The 16,825-nt window shown below is 33.6% G+C and overlaps 1 protein-coding gene across 4 annotated transcripts in view; it reads right to left on the bottom strand.

Annotated features, from left to right (window-relative positions):
• ZDHHC21 (zDHHC palmitoyltransferase 21) overlaps positions 1-16,825 on the bottom strand; it is a 74,557-nt gene that overhangs the window by 32,308 nt on the left and 25,424 nt on the right. For all 4 annotated transcript variants that reach the window (XR_001485667.4, XR_284714.5, XM_005581706.5 and 1 more), the window contains exon 7: positions 14,380-14,518. Coding sequence is in view for 2 of the 4 variants with exons in the window: in XM_005581706.5 (XP_005581763.1) it covers positions 14,380-14,518 (139 nt within the window). In the remaining 2 variants the exon portion in view is untranslated. The remainder of the gene's footprint in view (positions 1-14,379; positions 14,519-16,825) is intronic.

Genomic DNA, 16,825 nt, shown 5'->3' with positions numbered 1-16,825 from the left:
AATTTTATCTTTGTCTTCATACACTGAGATGCTCATTTGAATTTTTTTTCTAATCTGTTAATGTGATAAAATATACTGACTGATTTTCTAGTGCAAAAAACAACCTTTCATTCCTAGGATAAGCTCAACTTGCCCAGGTTATATATAACCACATTACATACTATATACATAGTATGTACATACATACTATGTACTCTACTGGTGGGATTTTTTATATATACTTTTTTACTTTGCTTTAGTCTGTAGAAATTGCTAAGCTGTTTCTTTATTTCATAGGAAAAAACAAACACAAAGAATACCATGACACTCATATAAACAGAGAAAGGTAGGAAAGTCAGTTCTACTGCACGTATTCGCGACAGGGTAAGTTTTGCTCCCAAGTGGGAGAAAACTGGTTCTTAGAGGGAGAAAAACAGTCTTAGCTATCACCATGGTTTGTGGCCCTACACAAGTCAATCTTATCTGACAAAATCTTGTTTCTTAGTATTTAACTTCACGGGGGTGGTAAGAAGAGAAAATTTCCGCAGGAGGAAAATGGGAATGAAAAAAAAAAAAGGTTAAAAACGACTGTTCTACTAGATAATAACATTTCTTATAAAACTATAGTTATAATGACAGTGTGGTATTGTCTCTCCAGACTAGAAACAGAAACACACACACACACACACAAATCATGATTCTGAGGAAGATGGCACTACAGAGTGGAGGGGAAAGAATTATCTTTTCAATAAATGGTGATAAATCAACTGACTATTCATCTGTGAAAAAACTGAAACCATGACTTCCATCTCATGAGAATCACAAAATTCAATTCTAGGTGGAAATATGAAAGACAGAAAAATATAGTACCTAGATGATAATAAGGGAGAATTACATTGGTTTTAGAAAGGATAGAAAAATATTTTATAAATTGAACCCAAAAACACTACTCAAAAATGAAACGGTTGATAAGGTGGAGTACATTAAAATTTAAAACCTCTGTTTACCAAAAAACACCATTAAGAGAGTGAAAAGATAAACCAAAGAGTGGAAGATGTTTACAACACATACCAAAAAAGGACTAAACACCCTACAATTACCAACAAAAAGTCAAATGGGAGAAATACTTAAATAGGCACACTTTGCCAAATAGGCCAGTCATATCATCAGTAAATATATGAAAAGAGGTTGAGTATCATTAGTCATCAGAGAAGTGTAAATTAAAACAATGAAGTACTGTTCATACATACCAAATGGCTAACATTAAGAAGACTTAAATGAGTATTAGTAAGGATATGAGGCAGTCAGAATTTATATACTCTACTGGTAGGAGTTTAAATCGGTACAACTATTTTGGAAAACTGTTTAACACTATCTAAAAGAACATACCACTTAACCTTTGAACACCAGCACTTCTAGCTCTACATCCAAGTGAAACATATGCACATGTACAGCGGGAGGAATAAACAAGGCTGCTTACAATAGCATTATTTATAATCTCCCAAAACTAGAAACAAAGTAAATATCCACCAACAGAACGAATAAATGGCTTTATATTAAAAATGAAATATTATGAGGATTCACAACAATGAAAATAAACTGTATCTAAGTAACAAAAAGGATAAATCTTCCAAATGTTGCCCAAAAGAAACATCCGGATGATTCACTTCACTGTTTTTATTTTTATGCACTCCTTCATATGTGTATCACATTTTACAATATAAAAGGTACAAAAAGTTGTGACAGTGAAATATAGAATATAAAAATACTTTTAATTTTAGAAAACCAAACTCTTAAAATACATATAAAACATAAAAGTTAGTTATAAATGGCCTATAAAAAGAGAGACCAAAATTTGTGAAATAAGACACAGAAAAGGATGTGAGAGACAGGAAAAAAGGAGAGGAAGAGTCAGACCAGCTCTCTGATCTCATCTACTACTTTCTTCCTGGCTTACCTTCAACTACACTGACCTCCTTGCTATTTCTCAGACATAGCTAGCCAACTTCCAAATCAGGACTGCTGCATTTGTTCTTCCCAGAAAACTCCCCAGACAACCACATGCATACTCCCCTCACTTTCTTCAGGTTTCTACTTAAATATTGCCTTATCAGAGACCTTCTCCTTGACCAAATTACAGAAAATCCCACTATTCCCTATTTCCTTGCTGTATTTTTTTCATAGTATTTATCTCCATTTGACATATATGTATTTCTTTATTGTTTTGTCTCTCTTAGCAGTACGCAAATTTCTCAAAGATGGGGACTTTTGCCTGTTTTGTTCAATGATGAGTTTCTGGAACGTAGAATCAGCTCCAACTCAACAAATATTTATTAAATGAATGAATGAAAACAAAGAAAGTTGGACAAAGAACTGTCTCTTCCCTCAACATGTGAAGAGACAGAGAACAGTATCTACAAGGATTGTTTCACATGTATAATAGCAGCGATAAACACAGAAAAAGAAACACACAGGCAACATGTACATAAACATAGTTATGTTTATGTTTACACATAAACCAGCAGAGGAGAAGAGGGTCACTCCCATGAAATATTAACAATATTCCTATACTCCTATCTGGTAATCTTTTAGAACTGTATCATTAAAAAATTTTTAAATGTTACAAAACTAGCAGTAGGGGGGCACCACCTCTTAATGCAAGCTAAATGAAAAGAAGAGTCAGAATTGGCTATTTATGATCTAGCAAACAATTAAATACTTGATCTGTGAATTCCTTCAGCTCATTTCTTCCTATAATCTTATCTTCTATTCTAATCTCAATTCTAATTCTAAGGCTATATACTGTATCTTATCATTTCTAAGAACTGCAACTCATAACATAATTATAATTTCAAGTATGTCACCTTATGAATACCACATGCTTTCTTTTGAGCTAATTCCCTGTAGACTATCAGTGCTAACAAACTCTTAACCCCAATGGGAGCTCCAATTCTTTGGCCCAACCACCGTATCATTGACTTTCCCCAACACATTCAACTCCCTACTTGTTTATATTCCACAGTCCATCAAGATAAATTCTCCTTTAATTTACCACCAACTTTCTTGACCCTCTCTCACCACCATTCTACTCCTGTTTCACTGGCTGCAGTCTTAGTCACCTTTCTTGTACCTTTGATCTTTCTAACTTCAAAAACTGAAGAGTGCCTAGAGTTTGGTCTTCAGAACTCTTTTCTTTTCTATTTGTAATAACTGCTAGGAAATCTCCAGTCAGTTTCCATGTCTTTAAATACCATCTTTATGCTGAAAGCTCCCAAATTTATTTATCTAGCTCAGACCACCCCATTGAAATCCAGATTTTTGTATCTAGCTGCTTAATTAACATCTGTCCCTGGAAGTCAAATAGGCAGAGTAAACATGTGTAAAACCAAACTCTTTAACTTCTCCCCAAAACCTATTCTTCCTTCAGGCTCCCTCTCTCAGTAATCGGTATCTCCATTCCTCCAGTTGTTTGGGCTGTGAAGTCTTGGAAATATCCTTGACGTTTCACATTCTATCTCATAGCCCACATTCAAATTATCACCAAATTCTGTTAGCCCTTTAATCTATAATAGACCACTTGTAAGCGCTTCTACCAATACCATAATCATTTCGTGTTTGGACTGTATTTTAGCAGCCTGGTAGCTGGTCTTCTTGCTATTATCCTTGTCCCTCAGTTTATTTTTCATAGCAATCAGGTTGTTGTTTTTTTTTTTCTAAAATGTAAATGAGATTCTGTAGTGGCTCAAAACCCTCCAACAGCTTACAAAGTCCCAACCACTATCTTAATAAAGCATCCAGTCCAATCACAGCCCTTACTACTCTCAACTCATCATCTCCTATTGCTCTGTCCCTAACTCACTCCACTCAAGATATGCTGGTCTCCTTACTGCTCCTTGAGAATGTCAACAGGGACTTGCTTGAGTTCCAGGTCTCTGCTCAAGTGTCCCTATGAGAAAGGTCTTCCTTGACTATATCCACCCCTGTACCCTGCTTTATTATACTTCATAATACTTATATTGTTTACCATACATTTGTTTATTGACTGTCTTCTCTAATCGGAACGTAAGCTCCTTAAACACAGTAACTTTGTTTCAGAGCTTAGACGACGGGGAATAATATGTACATTCAATAATATGTACTGAATGACTGAATAAACGTTCTTCATAATTTTTTAAAATTAAAAACTGTGTTTTACAAATAAAATTTTATATATAAAATGACAATTTTCCTATGAGTCTGAAGCAATTTTTATTTATAAACCACAGCTTATACTTACTTTTCTGTGTTTTTATGAGACTACTCTGAAAAGTAAAAATATGTGTTTTCTTTGTGATCTTCCTCCTACCGAAGAGTTTCTCAACCTCAGCACTACTGGCACTAGGCTGGATAATACTTTGTTGCAGGGGACTCCCCTGTGCATTGCAGGACATTTAGCAGAATCCCTGGCCTTCGCCCACTAGATGCCAGTAGCACTCCCCTAGTGACAACCAAAAACGTCTCCAGACATTACCAAATGTTTTGTGTGGGAGAAAGTCAACCTCCTCCCCACTGAGAACCACTGTACCCACTGGTAAAGGATTTTGTTTTTCTCTGTTGTTCAAGAATAGAAACACCTAGAGACAATATAGATCATAAAATTAAAAAATAAAAATAACAGAAACAGCTTAGATCACATCTGAGATATTTAAAGCATACAGATTTGAATTTTCAAAATAACAAAATAACCAACTTCACATGCTGAGGGTAGGTTCATAAGGCTAATACTCTGACATTAAAATAAGTAATCTTAATTAATCCTAAAATAAAATCCTATGATATCTGTATGGTTATGAGCACTTTTTGGAATGAGCCTTAGCTTAAGTTTATTATATTCCAAAACATAGGAAAAGAAGTTACACGCTTATTCTACATAAAACCCCTCTACTCCCCAACTCAGTGCTCAGGTAAAATGTACTTTTTTCAGTCTTATTACATCATAATGGCAATTAATATCTAAAGTGAAACAAATAATTATTTATACCTCCCTAATGGCTATCACTGAGTGTTCAGAATTATCCACTCAATTTTGGTAGTCATATGTATGCAACTACCTTACAGAGCATATTTCACTAGCATCTGACTGTCAGGTTAATAGCTGAGGGTGAAATATTCCAGAAAAATTATTTTGTCTGCCTGACCATATTTTAGCAGTAAAAATTCTAGAAAAGTTTGGGCAATCCAATAAGAGAACAGAGTAACATACTTCCTTACTGCATTCACCAATTAATGCAGTGCTACAGTGTTTGGTAAAAGTAAAAGTAAGACAATAAAATTGCTGCCAGGTTTTAACCATTTAAATTCACAGTAACTGTAACAGTCTTACAGAGAAAAAAAAACTGATAAATTTTCTATGTTAAATGCTATTAATATTTATAGCTTACTATAGAAACATGTTTAACAAGGACATACACTCAGTCAACCTGGTATTGTAGGACAGGATTAAGATTTATTATAAAGTTTCTGTGTTCCATCTCTCACTAAAAGCATAGAGATATACTGACAGAATTGGCAATTGTTAGAATAATAAATAGATTATTCCTATTTCTTTAGAAATATAAACTGTATATCTGACATTATTCTTTTCAAGCAAAAAACATAAAAAATGTTACTGAGGAATAATATCTCTACTAGCATCTCAGGAAACAAGAACAAAAAAGCCAAATTACTTTTATATTAGCATTAAAAATAATTTTCGTCTCATATCAATTTTAATTCCACAATATTCTTGGCTATTCTTGACTCTTGGCTATTCTTTCCAAAAATTTAAAAAGCTAAATGTGTATTTCAGCAATTTTTTTCCATCCTTCAGTGAACAAAATAAATGACCTCCTAGATATTAAGAAAACAAAAGTTATTATTAAGCCTATAATATTTTTTCAAATAGCAGAAGTACTCAAACTACTTTAAAACTGATTATAGGAAAAGATTAAAATAAATTATGAAAAGATTTACCAATATTCAAAGCTACCTGCAGCCAAGTCTTCTGACTATTTCTATTTTTTGTTAGCCAAAAGGCTAGGCAAATAATTCTGTGGCACAGTTCTGACATCAAATCCCTAGCAACGCTATTAGATATCAGCCAATTGGAATAATAATAATGTATCTTCCTAGCAGAAGAGTTGGCTAGGCTGCTAAACATTATTTATTTTCCTCTTCTGAATTTTGGCAGCATTTCCTTTATTGAAATTCTCTCTCCTCTCTTCCCCTTCTGTCACCCACTGCTCTCATAGCCTTAAATGCAGTTAGTATGCTTTTCCCCTTCAAATAAAAGTAAGTATACAATAATTAGAAATTATCAGAACCACTTCATCTAAAAAGAAGCTAAAAGACATAATTTTAGAATTAAAGTGGTATGCCATCAAAGATTAGCTGTATAAACTCTGATACTAATAGCCACAAATTATTTTTTTTAAGCTTATACTATTTCTCATGTAGAGAAATAGTAAACATTGCCCGCATCTGATTTCCAGCAGGTACACATTTAAAAACTAGTCTTAACCCACTATGATGCCTTTATAAGATATAACAGACTGCCTCAATGAAAAATGAAAACAGCAAAATACTAATCTACCAATCAGGAGGTTCATTGAGCTTTCTCTGAAGAACACATATTATGATGTTTAGTATTTTTAAATATATTTGATATTTTTAATCCTACAATAATATTGCTAAAAAATTTCTTGAGGGAAAAATGCAAAAAGCAGTAATGAATGGGAGCTTGAATAAGATATAGTAACAGCAAGAACATGACTTAGGGACATGGGCCCAAATCACACCTCTGCCAAGTGGCGATTTTGTGACTGGACAAGGTATTGAATTTCTCTGAATTTCAGTTACCGTACCTGTAAGATGATAACCATACTATTTATCCCTTCAGAAATATTTCAAATGAGTAGACATTTTCCGCTAATCCAAGTAATATACAAATCCAGAATAATATAAAAAAGAAAACACGTTACCAATAAAATATTCATGGATAAATATACAATAAATTTAAGGTATACTCTTTAAATACAGTGGTACTTTCCTTCATATTTAATTTAAAACCATAAATTTCTAGTATTGGTTTTGGTAAATAACCAGTATCCAATAAAATGAAATACATTATTAGAATTTGACCCAATACACCAAATGACTAGGCATCTGTTTATAAGCATTTAAAGTAACTATGTGAAATAGTCAAATATGGACCTTGGTAAAAAATGAAAGTTCATTTTCTTCAATATCCATCTATTTTATTCACTTAAATGCCAAATCATTACCCAATCTACAGGTTTTAGAACCTAGACAATGATTTTCATCCTAATAAATACTTAAAGTGAAACATTACTTTCGAGAGGGCTTTTAAGTAAAATTCAACGTTATTCTGGAATGATAAATGCAAATGATGCAAACTAATTTAATGTCTAACACCTGAAAAACTTCTCCAAACATCTCAAAATTTATAATCTTTATTGATTTTGTGATTCTAACAAAAAAAAGTTTAATTTATCTCCATTCATTTAGAAAACAAAATTATTACTCAAGTTTCTGCAATTTTTCTAGATATACATTTTTTAAACTATTTGAGAATTTCGGGATTTTTTTAGTTACTATTTCTGAGGAAGACAGTAAATACTAATTCTTTTTAGGTTCATAGGTCTTTTTTTAGTGTAAGACTCAGAATATAAATCAGTATCTATAGCTTAAAAAATAAATCCTAAATTTGGGCATTGATTCATGATAAACTATAAATTCCTTATCTCCTGCACATCTTAGTCCTTACTTCCCTCAACAAAGGATAAATTCAAGTATTTCCTCAAAACTTCACATGGTAAAAACATATAAATCTTTGAATGTCCATAATAAAAGAATATTTTAAAAGATTAAGAAGAAATCTAAAAAGCATTAAGTTACTATAAAAAACAATGGGGCACTTGCAAGGAAATTAAAATAATCCAGCTCAGAAAGAGCTCTCCTGAAAACAGAAGGCGAAGAGAAGAGAGAAATGGAAGAAAATTAGGCTCCCAATCTGTTCATTTCCCAGAATTTGTGAACAACCTGCTTTCTCTCAACTGTCTTTACCATGAGCATGAGCATAACCCACAACGTACCAGTTTTCTACTGAATACAGGTTAAGTGCTAGTACAGCAATGGTCAAAGTGCAACTCATTTTTTGTCGTTGTTGCTGTTAAATGAATAAACATTTTCGCCTTAAAAAAACAAGAAAAGAAAAACAAGAAAGTTAACACTTTCTTTTCCAACCCAGGCAATTCCATTCAGCTTTGGAATTTAAAGATGGGCTAGAAAAGATACTATGCTGCCACCTATCTACCTAAAATGGTAGAAAGAAAATGCAGACTACAGCTTTCGCTTCAGTCTGGATGACAGAAGAACACAGGGTCAAGGTCCATGGCATGCTTTAACTGCATCATTACTCCCACAAAAAATATGTATAATAATCATTATTAACGTAATATCCAAAGATAGGTAGGGACTTTGGAGGATCTTATTCCATATCCTGAATAACAGAAAGAGTAATAAGATGAATGAATGAAATTCCTGATACTATCTTTATTCACACATAGTTTTATACACATACACATAATCAAGAGCTTGATACAGATTTTTGTTTTAGAGAAAAATGAAAGAAACCCAGGAAAGGGCTTGCAGAAACACTGATGGGACAGTATTTTTTGAAGAATATTCCACCATAAAACATTATTTTTTTCAATGTCAGTGGTAATAATGGTGACTTGTGTTCTGAAATTATTGGTAAATTTTTTCTACCTTTATGAAAAACACAGTAAATATAATTTACAAAAGAACTGCTGAAGTAAGAACATTATTTTATTATTTAGCTTTAAATAAGTTTGTTATACAGCTGGAATTTTACAATGGATTTGCCCTTAAAACCAATTATTCCAGTTAAAGTCTCAAGGCTTTTGTTGTTTTTTTGGCCCAGCAATGACTTCCTTCATCTCCCCATTTGGTTAATCTCTACCTCACCTATAAAGTCCACCATGAGTCTCATTCCCTACACTATAGCAGTTCTCAAACCTTATAGCCACAGAAGTTTTGCGCTGCACAACTCTACAGGATACTATTTACATAGACTATGATGTGAGTGTTACCTCCTGGAGTTATGCAATTAGGCAGCAATGATTAAAATCACCTGGGAAGAAATTTTTTTAAACAAAATGTTATTGCCATTGACACCTATGAGGAAATAGTTTGTATGGGACCCTCACACCAAAAACACTATTAAAAACCAGATAAAATCCAATTAATTAATAAATACACAGCTGTTTGAAGACATTGGCAAGTAGCCAAAGTCTCCAGAACTTATAGGGCCAAAATCTCAGAGAAAGTAGACAGGCATTAAGGTGATCCATATATTCTGCACTGTTTTTTTGTTTTTTGTTTTTTTTGAGATGGAGTCTCACTCTGTCACCCAGGCTGGAGTACAGTGGCCAGATCTCAGCTCACTGCAAGCTCCGCCTCCCGGCTTTACGCCATTCTCCTGCCTCAGCCTCCTGAGTGGCTGGGACTACAGGTGCCCGCCACCACGCCTGGCTAGTTTTTTGTAGTTTTTTAGTAGAGACTGGGTTTCACCGTGTTAGCCAGGATGGTCTCCATCTCCTGACCTCGTGATCCGCCCATCTCGGCCTCCCAAAGTGCTGGGATTACAGGCTTGAGCCACCGCATCCAGCCTCTGCACTGCTTTTTATCTGAAAGTACTTGTCAATTCACACTCACTACTGAATGAAAAGCCAAGTAGAACTGGAGACTCAGAACATCCTGCAAAATCTCCAAGGCCAGGAAAACAGTAACTGTAGGGCACAATCCACAATAAACACCTCAGTTTTTCAGCTGAGATCCCGAAGGACTATACTATTGGAATAAAGGCAAATTGAAACTAGTCTTTCACAAAGACAAATCCAGCAATCAAGATTCCTTACAAAGTACCAATAAACACAATAAACAGCATCTTCCCAAGAACTGCCATGTTGAGACCAATGTTCTGTTATTTAGCATTAGAAATTCTTGTTATACAAACCCGATTGGATAAAAATGAGCCTTCTCTTATATCCTATCAAAAAAAAAAAAAGAGTAAAGCAAATCTGAGGAAGGAACACATCAACCACATTTTCTACAATTTGTCATGCAAAATGCTCAGTATTCTGACTTCGGCATGTCAGAGGGCAGGACCAAATATCTGGAAATTGAGAGGAAAAAAGAGTCAACAGAAACGAACCCACAAGGGGATCTCAAAATTAAAGTAATCAAACACAGACATTACAACAACTGTGATTAACATGTTCAAAAAAAACAGATGACAAAATAGATGATTTCACCACAGAAATTATCAATGAAAGAAAGTATCAAATGTAATTCTAAAAGTGAAAAATAACTGAATTAAGACTCTTTAGAAGGATTTAAGGGTAGATTAGACACGGCAGAAGAGCTGATTAGTAAACCAGAGGATAAATTAATAAGAAATATCCAGAATGAAGCACAGAGAGGGGAATAAAAAAGGAAAGTGAAGAAATAAATTTAGAACATATGCAGCACAATGAGACCTCATGTACATGTAAGTAGAATCCCAGAACTGCAGGAGAAAAAATTGAGCAGAGGTACTATTTGAAGTGATAAAGGCCAAGAAATTTCCAAAACTTAAGAATGACATCAGGCCACAGATTCAAAGTTACATAAACTCTCCAACAGAAAAAAATGCAAAGAAAACAATACCAAAGCACATCACAGAATCACAGAATAACTGCTAAAATACAAAGACCAAAAGAAATCATAAAAGCAGCCAAAGAAAAACACATTTCATTGGAGTAACAGTAAGACCAACAACTGACTTTACAACAGAAATGATGGAAACCATAAGACAATGGAATAACATCTTTTAAAAACTAAACAAAAGTAACCGCCAACCTGCAATTCTGTGCCAAACAATAAATCCTTCAAAAATGAAGGAGAAATAAAAACATCTTCAGGGAACCAACACTGAGAGAATTTGTTCCAACAGACTTGCAATAAAAGCAGAAAAAATAAGCCTAGAGGAGGCTCAGACATAAGGAGTACTAGAAAAAGCACCAATACGTAGATAACTCAAAACAAATACTGACTATAGGTAACATATAACTTATATAAGAATATAACACATAATGTATATGTAATAATGATAAAGTCCTGTTACCATGTGATTTTTTTCTGTATCTACTTTCCACCCCAAAATACGAAAAATGATGATGACAGAGGGTGTTCCAAGGCCACTGCTTTCATTAGGTGCACAATGATAAAGTACTAACTTATATTATACTTCAAAAAAATCAGAATAATGTTTTCATTTTTGGGAAAACTATAAAAAGAGTAAAAGAGAAAGCCACTAGAAATAGAAAACTGGAATTTTTTTTTAATTAGAAATTCCAAAACAGGCAAGAAAAGGAGAAAATGGGAACATAGAAGAGATAAAGTCAAATAGTAAATAAATAGGAAGATGACAAAATACCAGTTATACTAAGTAAAAATTTACTAAATATTTCATATTAAAAGACAATTTTTTAATGATGAAATATCTGCTGTCTATAAGACATATAAGACATAGTAACCAAGAAAGGTTGAAAATATTAAAGACAGAAAAAGATATACCATGAAAACACTAACTAAAAGACAACTGATATAGTTAAACTAGTAACAGAAAAAAAATTTGAAGGTAAGAACCATTATTAATAAAGAAGCATGTTTTATAATGATACAAGAGTCAATCCACCAAAAAGATGTAATGAAGTTTGTATGTATCTGTAATATAGCTTCAAATTCTCAACTTCTAAATCAATGAAATGACTCGAAGTCATTTCAATGTATATTGAGTAACTACTGAACATTCATTTGCTTCAGATCATTGGAATATTTAGAGCTACATAGATTATAAAATACTTTCTTCAAGTTTAGTTATAATTCTGGTCCTAGAATTTAGCTTTACTCTATTAAACTTAAGTAGGTTAGAACAGTGCTAATAAACATTCAATTTTATGTATTTAAATTCATCTGTCTTTTCTTACAATGGGAAATATTGTGGTAAAGCTCTTCTCTCCATATACCTAACTTGATAATATATATGAATTACTTCGTTCATTGAGATAATATATCATAAACAAAACTAAAAATTACTTGATTCCTCAAAAGGAAGCAAAATGACCCTGGAAATTTCATAAAATAATCTCTGAGTTTTCATTTCATTACTGCTAATATGGTGGTAATTATACAAGTACCCCACTTGATACAACAAGGGAACTGTAAGACTTAGGCTAAGAGACGATTTCTGCTCAGCACTACTAGACATAAATAACTCTGTCAGATCCCTAGAATTATTTATAATGTAGTGCTTCATTCCTAAAGTAGCTTTCTAACAACCAACATAATGATTTGATTTTCATTTGGTAAAATGCTAACATATTATGATTTTTATTTAAAAAAACACCTGCTTGCATCTACAATTGATTGCTCTAAGGAAAATCTGGTGTGACTTTTCAAAACCCACTTTTCACACTCATTTTTTATATACTTTCTTCTTCCTGATATATTTAATCTTTTAACAAACATTTGCTATGCTGCTGACCTTTTTCCAACATTATGCATGTAAACATATACATATATGTAGCATATTCAAATATAACCTATAATCCATTTCTCCATTTTAAAAAAAGGTGACTGCCTAATTGCCATTAATTTCTCCAGTTTTTACCTTTCAGTCAGAGAAGAAAATTCGTTTGTAATTTCAAACACCTTACTCCTTCATTTGATTACTGGAATTTCCTTAGTTGGTCATCAATCTTCCAGTAATAAATGCTTACTGTAAAACGGTCTCTAAAATTTTCACGAAAATTAATAGACCAAGAAAACTGTTTCCTCCCTCTGAGAGTTTTCACTAAAATCAAATGTAACATAAATTGAATGTCTATCACATACCAGCTAAGTTTACATATACTATTTCATTTAATCTCATTATTATTCACATTACAATGAGTGTAGAAGAAAATCACCACTCAGAGAGGTTAAACAATGCGTCAAAACTCACTCATGTAATAAGAAAACACAGGCTTTAACCCTAGGTATGTCTGTTTATAAAGACAAGATCTTTCCACTACCAGAGGCTGGCCAAGTTACTGTAAAGAGCCAGACAGTTAATATTTTAGGCTTTACAGACCATACAGTTTCTGCCACAACTATTCAATTCTGCTGTCACAAAACAAAAGCAGCCATAGACAATATATAAACAAAAGAAAGTAGTTGTTTTCCAGTAAAACTTTTTTAACAAAAACAGGCAGAGGGCTGAACTTAAACAAGGCCCAGAGATTGCCAATACTGCACTATACTACAATGCATTCATTACCTCTTAGCTGCTCTTTGTTTTTCATTAACACCACTAAATTCTACTTCTCTGTTACTTAAAAAAATTACTACCTTAATCCTACTGAGGAATTTCATTTTAATGCTTTTCTTATTAGGCTCAACTATTTGAAACAGATCACTCTGGGGAATATGTACATTCTTTTACATGATCTAACTTTAATGCCAATTGTATCAGAAATTTATCTACAAATAAGATGAAACATTTCTAAAACTATCGTACTAGCATGCATTATATTCTCAGTGGATAACTTTTTAAAGCATCTTGCAAATTCATGTTATCATTGCTGATGAAAGTCAGGGAGAAAAAAAGTTCTTTTTCTCAAGAACATAACTATTTGAGAACCTTTAAAAACTACATTCTGGGAGTTGAACAATGAGGACACTTGGACACAGGAAGAGGAACATCATACACCGGGCGGGGCCTGATGTGGGGTGCGCGGAGGCAGGAGGGATAGCATTAGGAGATATACCTAATGTAAATGACGAGTTAATGGGGGCAGTACACCAACATGGCACATGTATACATATGTAACAAATCTGCATGTTGTGCACATGTACCCTAGAACATAAAGTATAATAAAAAATAATAAAAATCTTGATGACATTATGCTAAAAAAAAATACATTCTACATTTTTATTCCTGAAAAGAAACGAACATTTTCATCTTTGTTTTTCATTATTATAGATATTTTTAAACCAAGACACATATATTGAAGATTCAATGTGTTGCTTTCTAAAGAAAGCCACTCAACACTAATAAATAACCATAAATGAATTTCATGAAAAGGAAATGTCAGAATAGGGCCCACCTTCTCAATCCCAATATAGTTCAAAATTCACCAATTTGGGAGTTTATTTTCGTTGTTTTGTTCCCAATCTTTTGTACTTAAAGGAACCACATGTTAATAATTGTATGCTACAACTGCTCTAATGTTAGTGGATATAAACATTTCTTACCAAATTACGCTTTTTTAGTGGAAGAAAATAGTAATAGTGGCAGAAAGAAAACATCAGTGCGTAGCAAGTAAGAAGTTCAGTGTAGAAACACAACTGCAGAAAGAGCCAATGATTATCTTCACCAACACAATTGTTAATCCTAAAGAAAAAAAATGAAAAAGAAACAATATTTTAAGTTCACCTCAGGATCAACAAGACTAAAATAAAAACAAATAATATCACATATGCTTGACTTCATGGAGATATGCTAAGGCCACTCGAAGGTAAAAACAAACTATACAAGGAAAAGTATAAATATACCATCTTACATTTGTAAAGCACTTCACAAAGGAAGTCCACATATGTGATCCCCTTCAACTCATAACAACTCAGCGAGACAGGAAGAGCAGACGGTAGCTTCCTGTGTCACTGATAAGGAACCAGGGAACAAGGGAGTTAAGCCAGAGGATGTACAGTTAGAAGACATAGGGGCCAAGAGAGCAAGAACCCTGCTTCTCTGTATATTGCTCTTCCTTTACAGTATTCTAGCTGTGGAAAGCAATCTGAATGCCCTGAAGTAAAACAGCTGAAACATACCACTCCGACATGACTAATAAGCATTCACAACTTTTTTTGATTTTAAAAATCTATCCCTGGTTGCTGAAAATAAAAATGTATTCAAAACTATTTACAGATACATAGAGCAATACTTCCACCAATACAACAGTGAACCCTAACTAGGAAAGAGGATTAATGTTACAATAAAAAATTTTCAAGGCTAATTTAAGCTGAATATGTTATTGTTCCAAATTTATTGTATCCAAATTGTCAAAGTATCCTAAAATTCCAGCAAAAAACCCTAGTTCAAAACTACAAATGACTTTGCACAAATGTCTTCATTTCAAAATAGTATTATGCTGTCAATGAAAAAGAAATGATGTAACAGGTTTCGGTCCTAACTTAAATCGCTCTTTTTAACTTGTCATTAAACCATTTTTTAAAGTCAAATATAGAACTGAACTGAAAAACCCTAGAGAGGTATTTCTTAGACTTAAGAGTGCATGTTTTGTAAACAAGAAAATCTACTGTGCTTTGTTATTTGCAAGCAGGATTATAAAAGAAGTGTGCTTATACACACTCAAAAACGCTCTTCAACAGCTGCTGAATGAAAGATGGCTTATCCTTGTTCTATCCTTCCTGTCGCCAGGAAGTTTAAGAAACAATGTCTATGATCACAGCTTTCCTAACCAGAACAGCTTTAAGAAGCACTAAGGTACTCAATCTATATGAGTTCTTTTTGCAACATTTGAACTACTTAGAAAGAATGATCAAGCCCGGCGCAGTGACTCACGCCTGTAATCCCAGATTTTTGGGAGGCTGATGGGGGCAGATCACCTGAGGTCAGGAGTTCGAGACCAGCCTGGCCAACATGGTGAAACCCCATCGTTGCTAAAAATACGAAAACCAGCCGAGCATAATGGCATGCGCCTGTAATCCCAGCTACTCAGGAGGCTGAGGCAGGAAATCACTTGAGGCCAGGAAGCGGCGGTTGCAGAGAGGTGGAGGTTGAGATCGTGCCACTACACTCCAGCCTGGGCAACAGAGTAAGGCTCCATCTCAAACAAAAACAAACAAACAAACAAAAAGATCAAAGCCAGAAATATAGAAAACCTTGAGGCGTTGTGAGAATTGACCTCCAAACCTAAAACTGTGCTAGGCAGCTAAATAGTACAATTTCTGAAAACGTCAAAAATTTTCCTTGCTTCCAATTTACACTATATATTTCCCCTGTTCTCTGAACATTTCAGCAGTGCTCTATCGGGAAATTTAATCACAAAAATTCCTGAATCTCTTTAGGTCCCTTGTCTACCCTCCTTTCTGATCCTCCGAATCCTTTGTACTTCCCCCTCACTGCTAACAACTTCTGAAAAGTTGACGAAAACTATGGAAGCAAGAGGCCTAGAAAGAGAAATCACCCCAAGGTTAGAATTAAGGTTAAATAGCACCTTATTTGGTCACCAATAAGTGAGTCTTTCCTAGTTGATTTTTTTTTTATCTTAAACTATTGCATTCATTTGAAAAAAAGGCATCAATATCCACTTGTATCATGAACATTTGTATTTTAGTTAGTAAGAAACACTACAATAAGAAGTGCTTAAAAACTGAGTTTTCTGTATGATTAGCAATTATCTGAATACATGTTTCACCTAGCTTTCTAAAAATCTATTACTATTGTGACAGCAAACAGATCACTGAGCTTTAGAAGATTACTTGGGAATTAATCTGTTTAAATTCAAGGCACAGTTCTGAATATCAACTATATGTCATATACTATTCTATCTTGTTGACAGATTGAGAAATTTTTTAAATTTTTATGTAGTAACAAAGTGCTTTTATCGAAAATGCTCTTATTTTTTCCTGTTTCAGGAAATTATCTTCTATTTAAATAATCAGTCTATGCAAAACA

Source organism: Macaca fascicularis, chromosome 15 (genome assembly GCF_037993035.2).
Source record: "Macaca fascicularis isolate 582-1 chromosome 15, T2T-MFA8v1.1".
Lineage (NCBI taxonomy): Eukaryota > Metazoa > Chordata > Mammalia > Primates > Cercopithecidae > Macaca > Macaca fascicularis.
The sequence above is the reverse complement of the archived record's forward strand: the minus strand, read 5'-3'. Positions and strand labels throughout refer to the sequence as shown.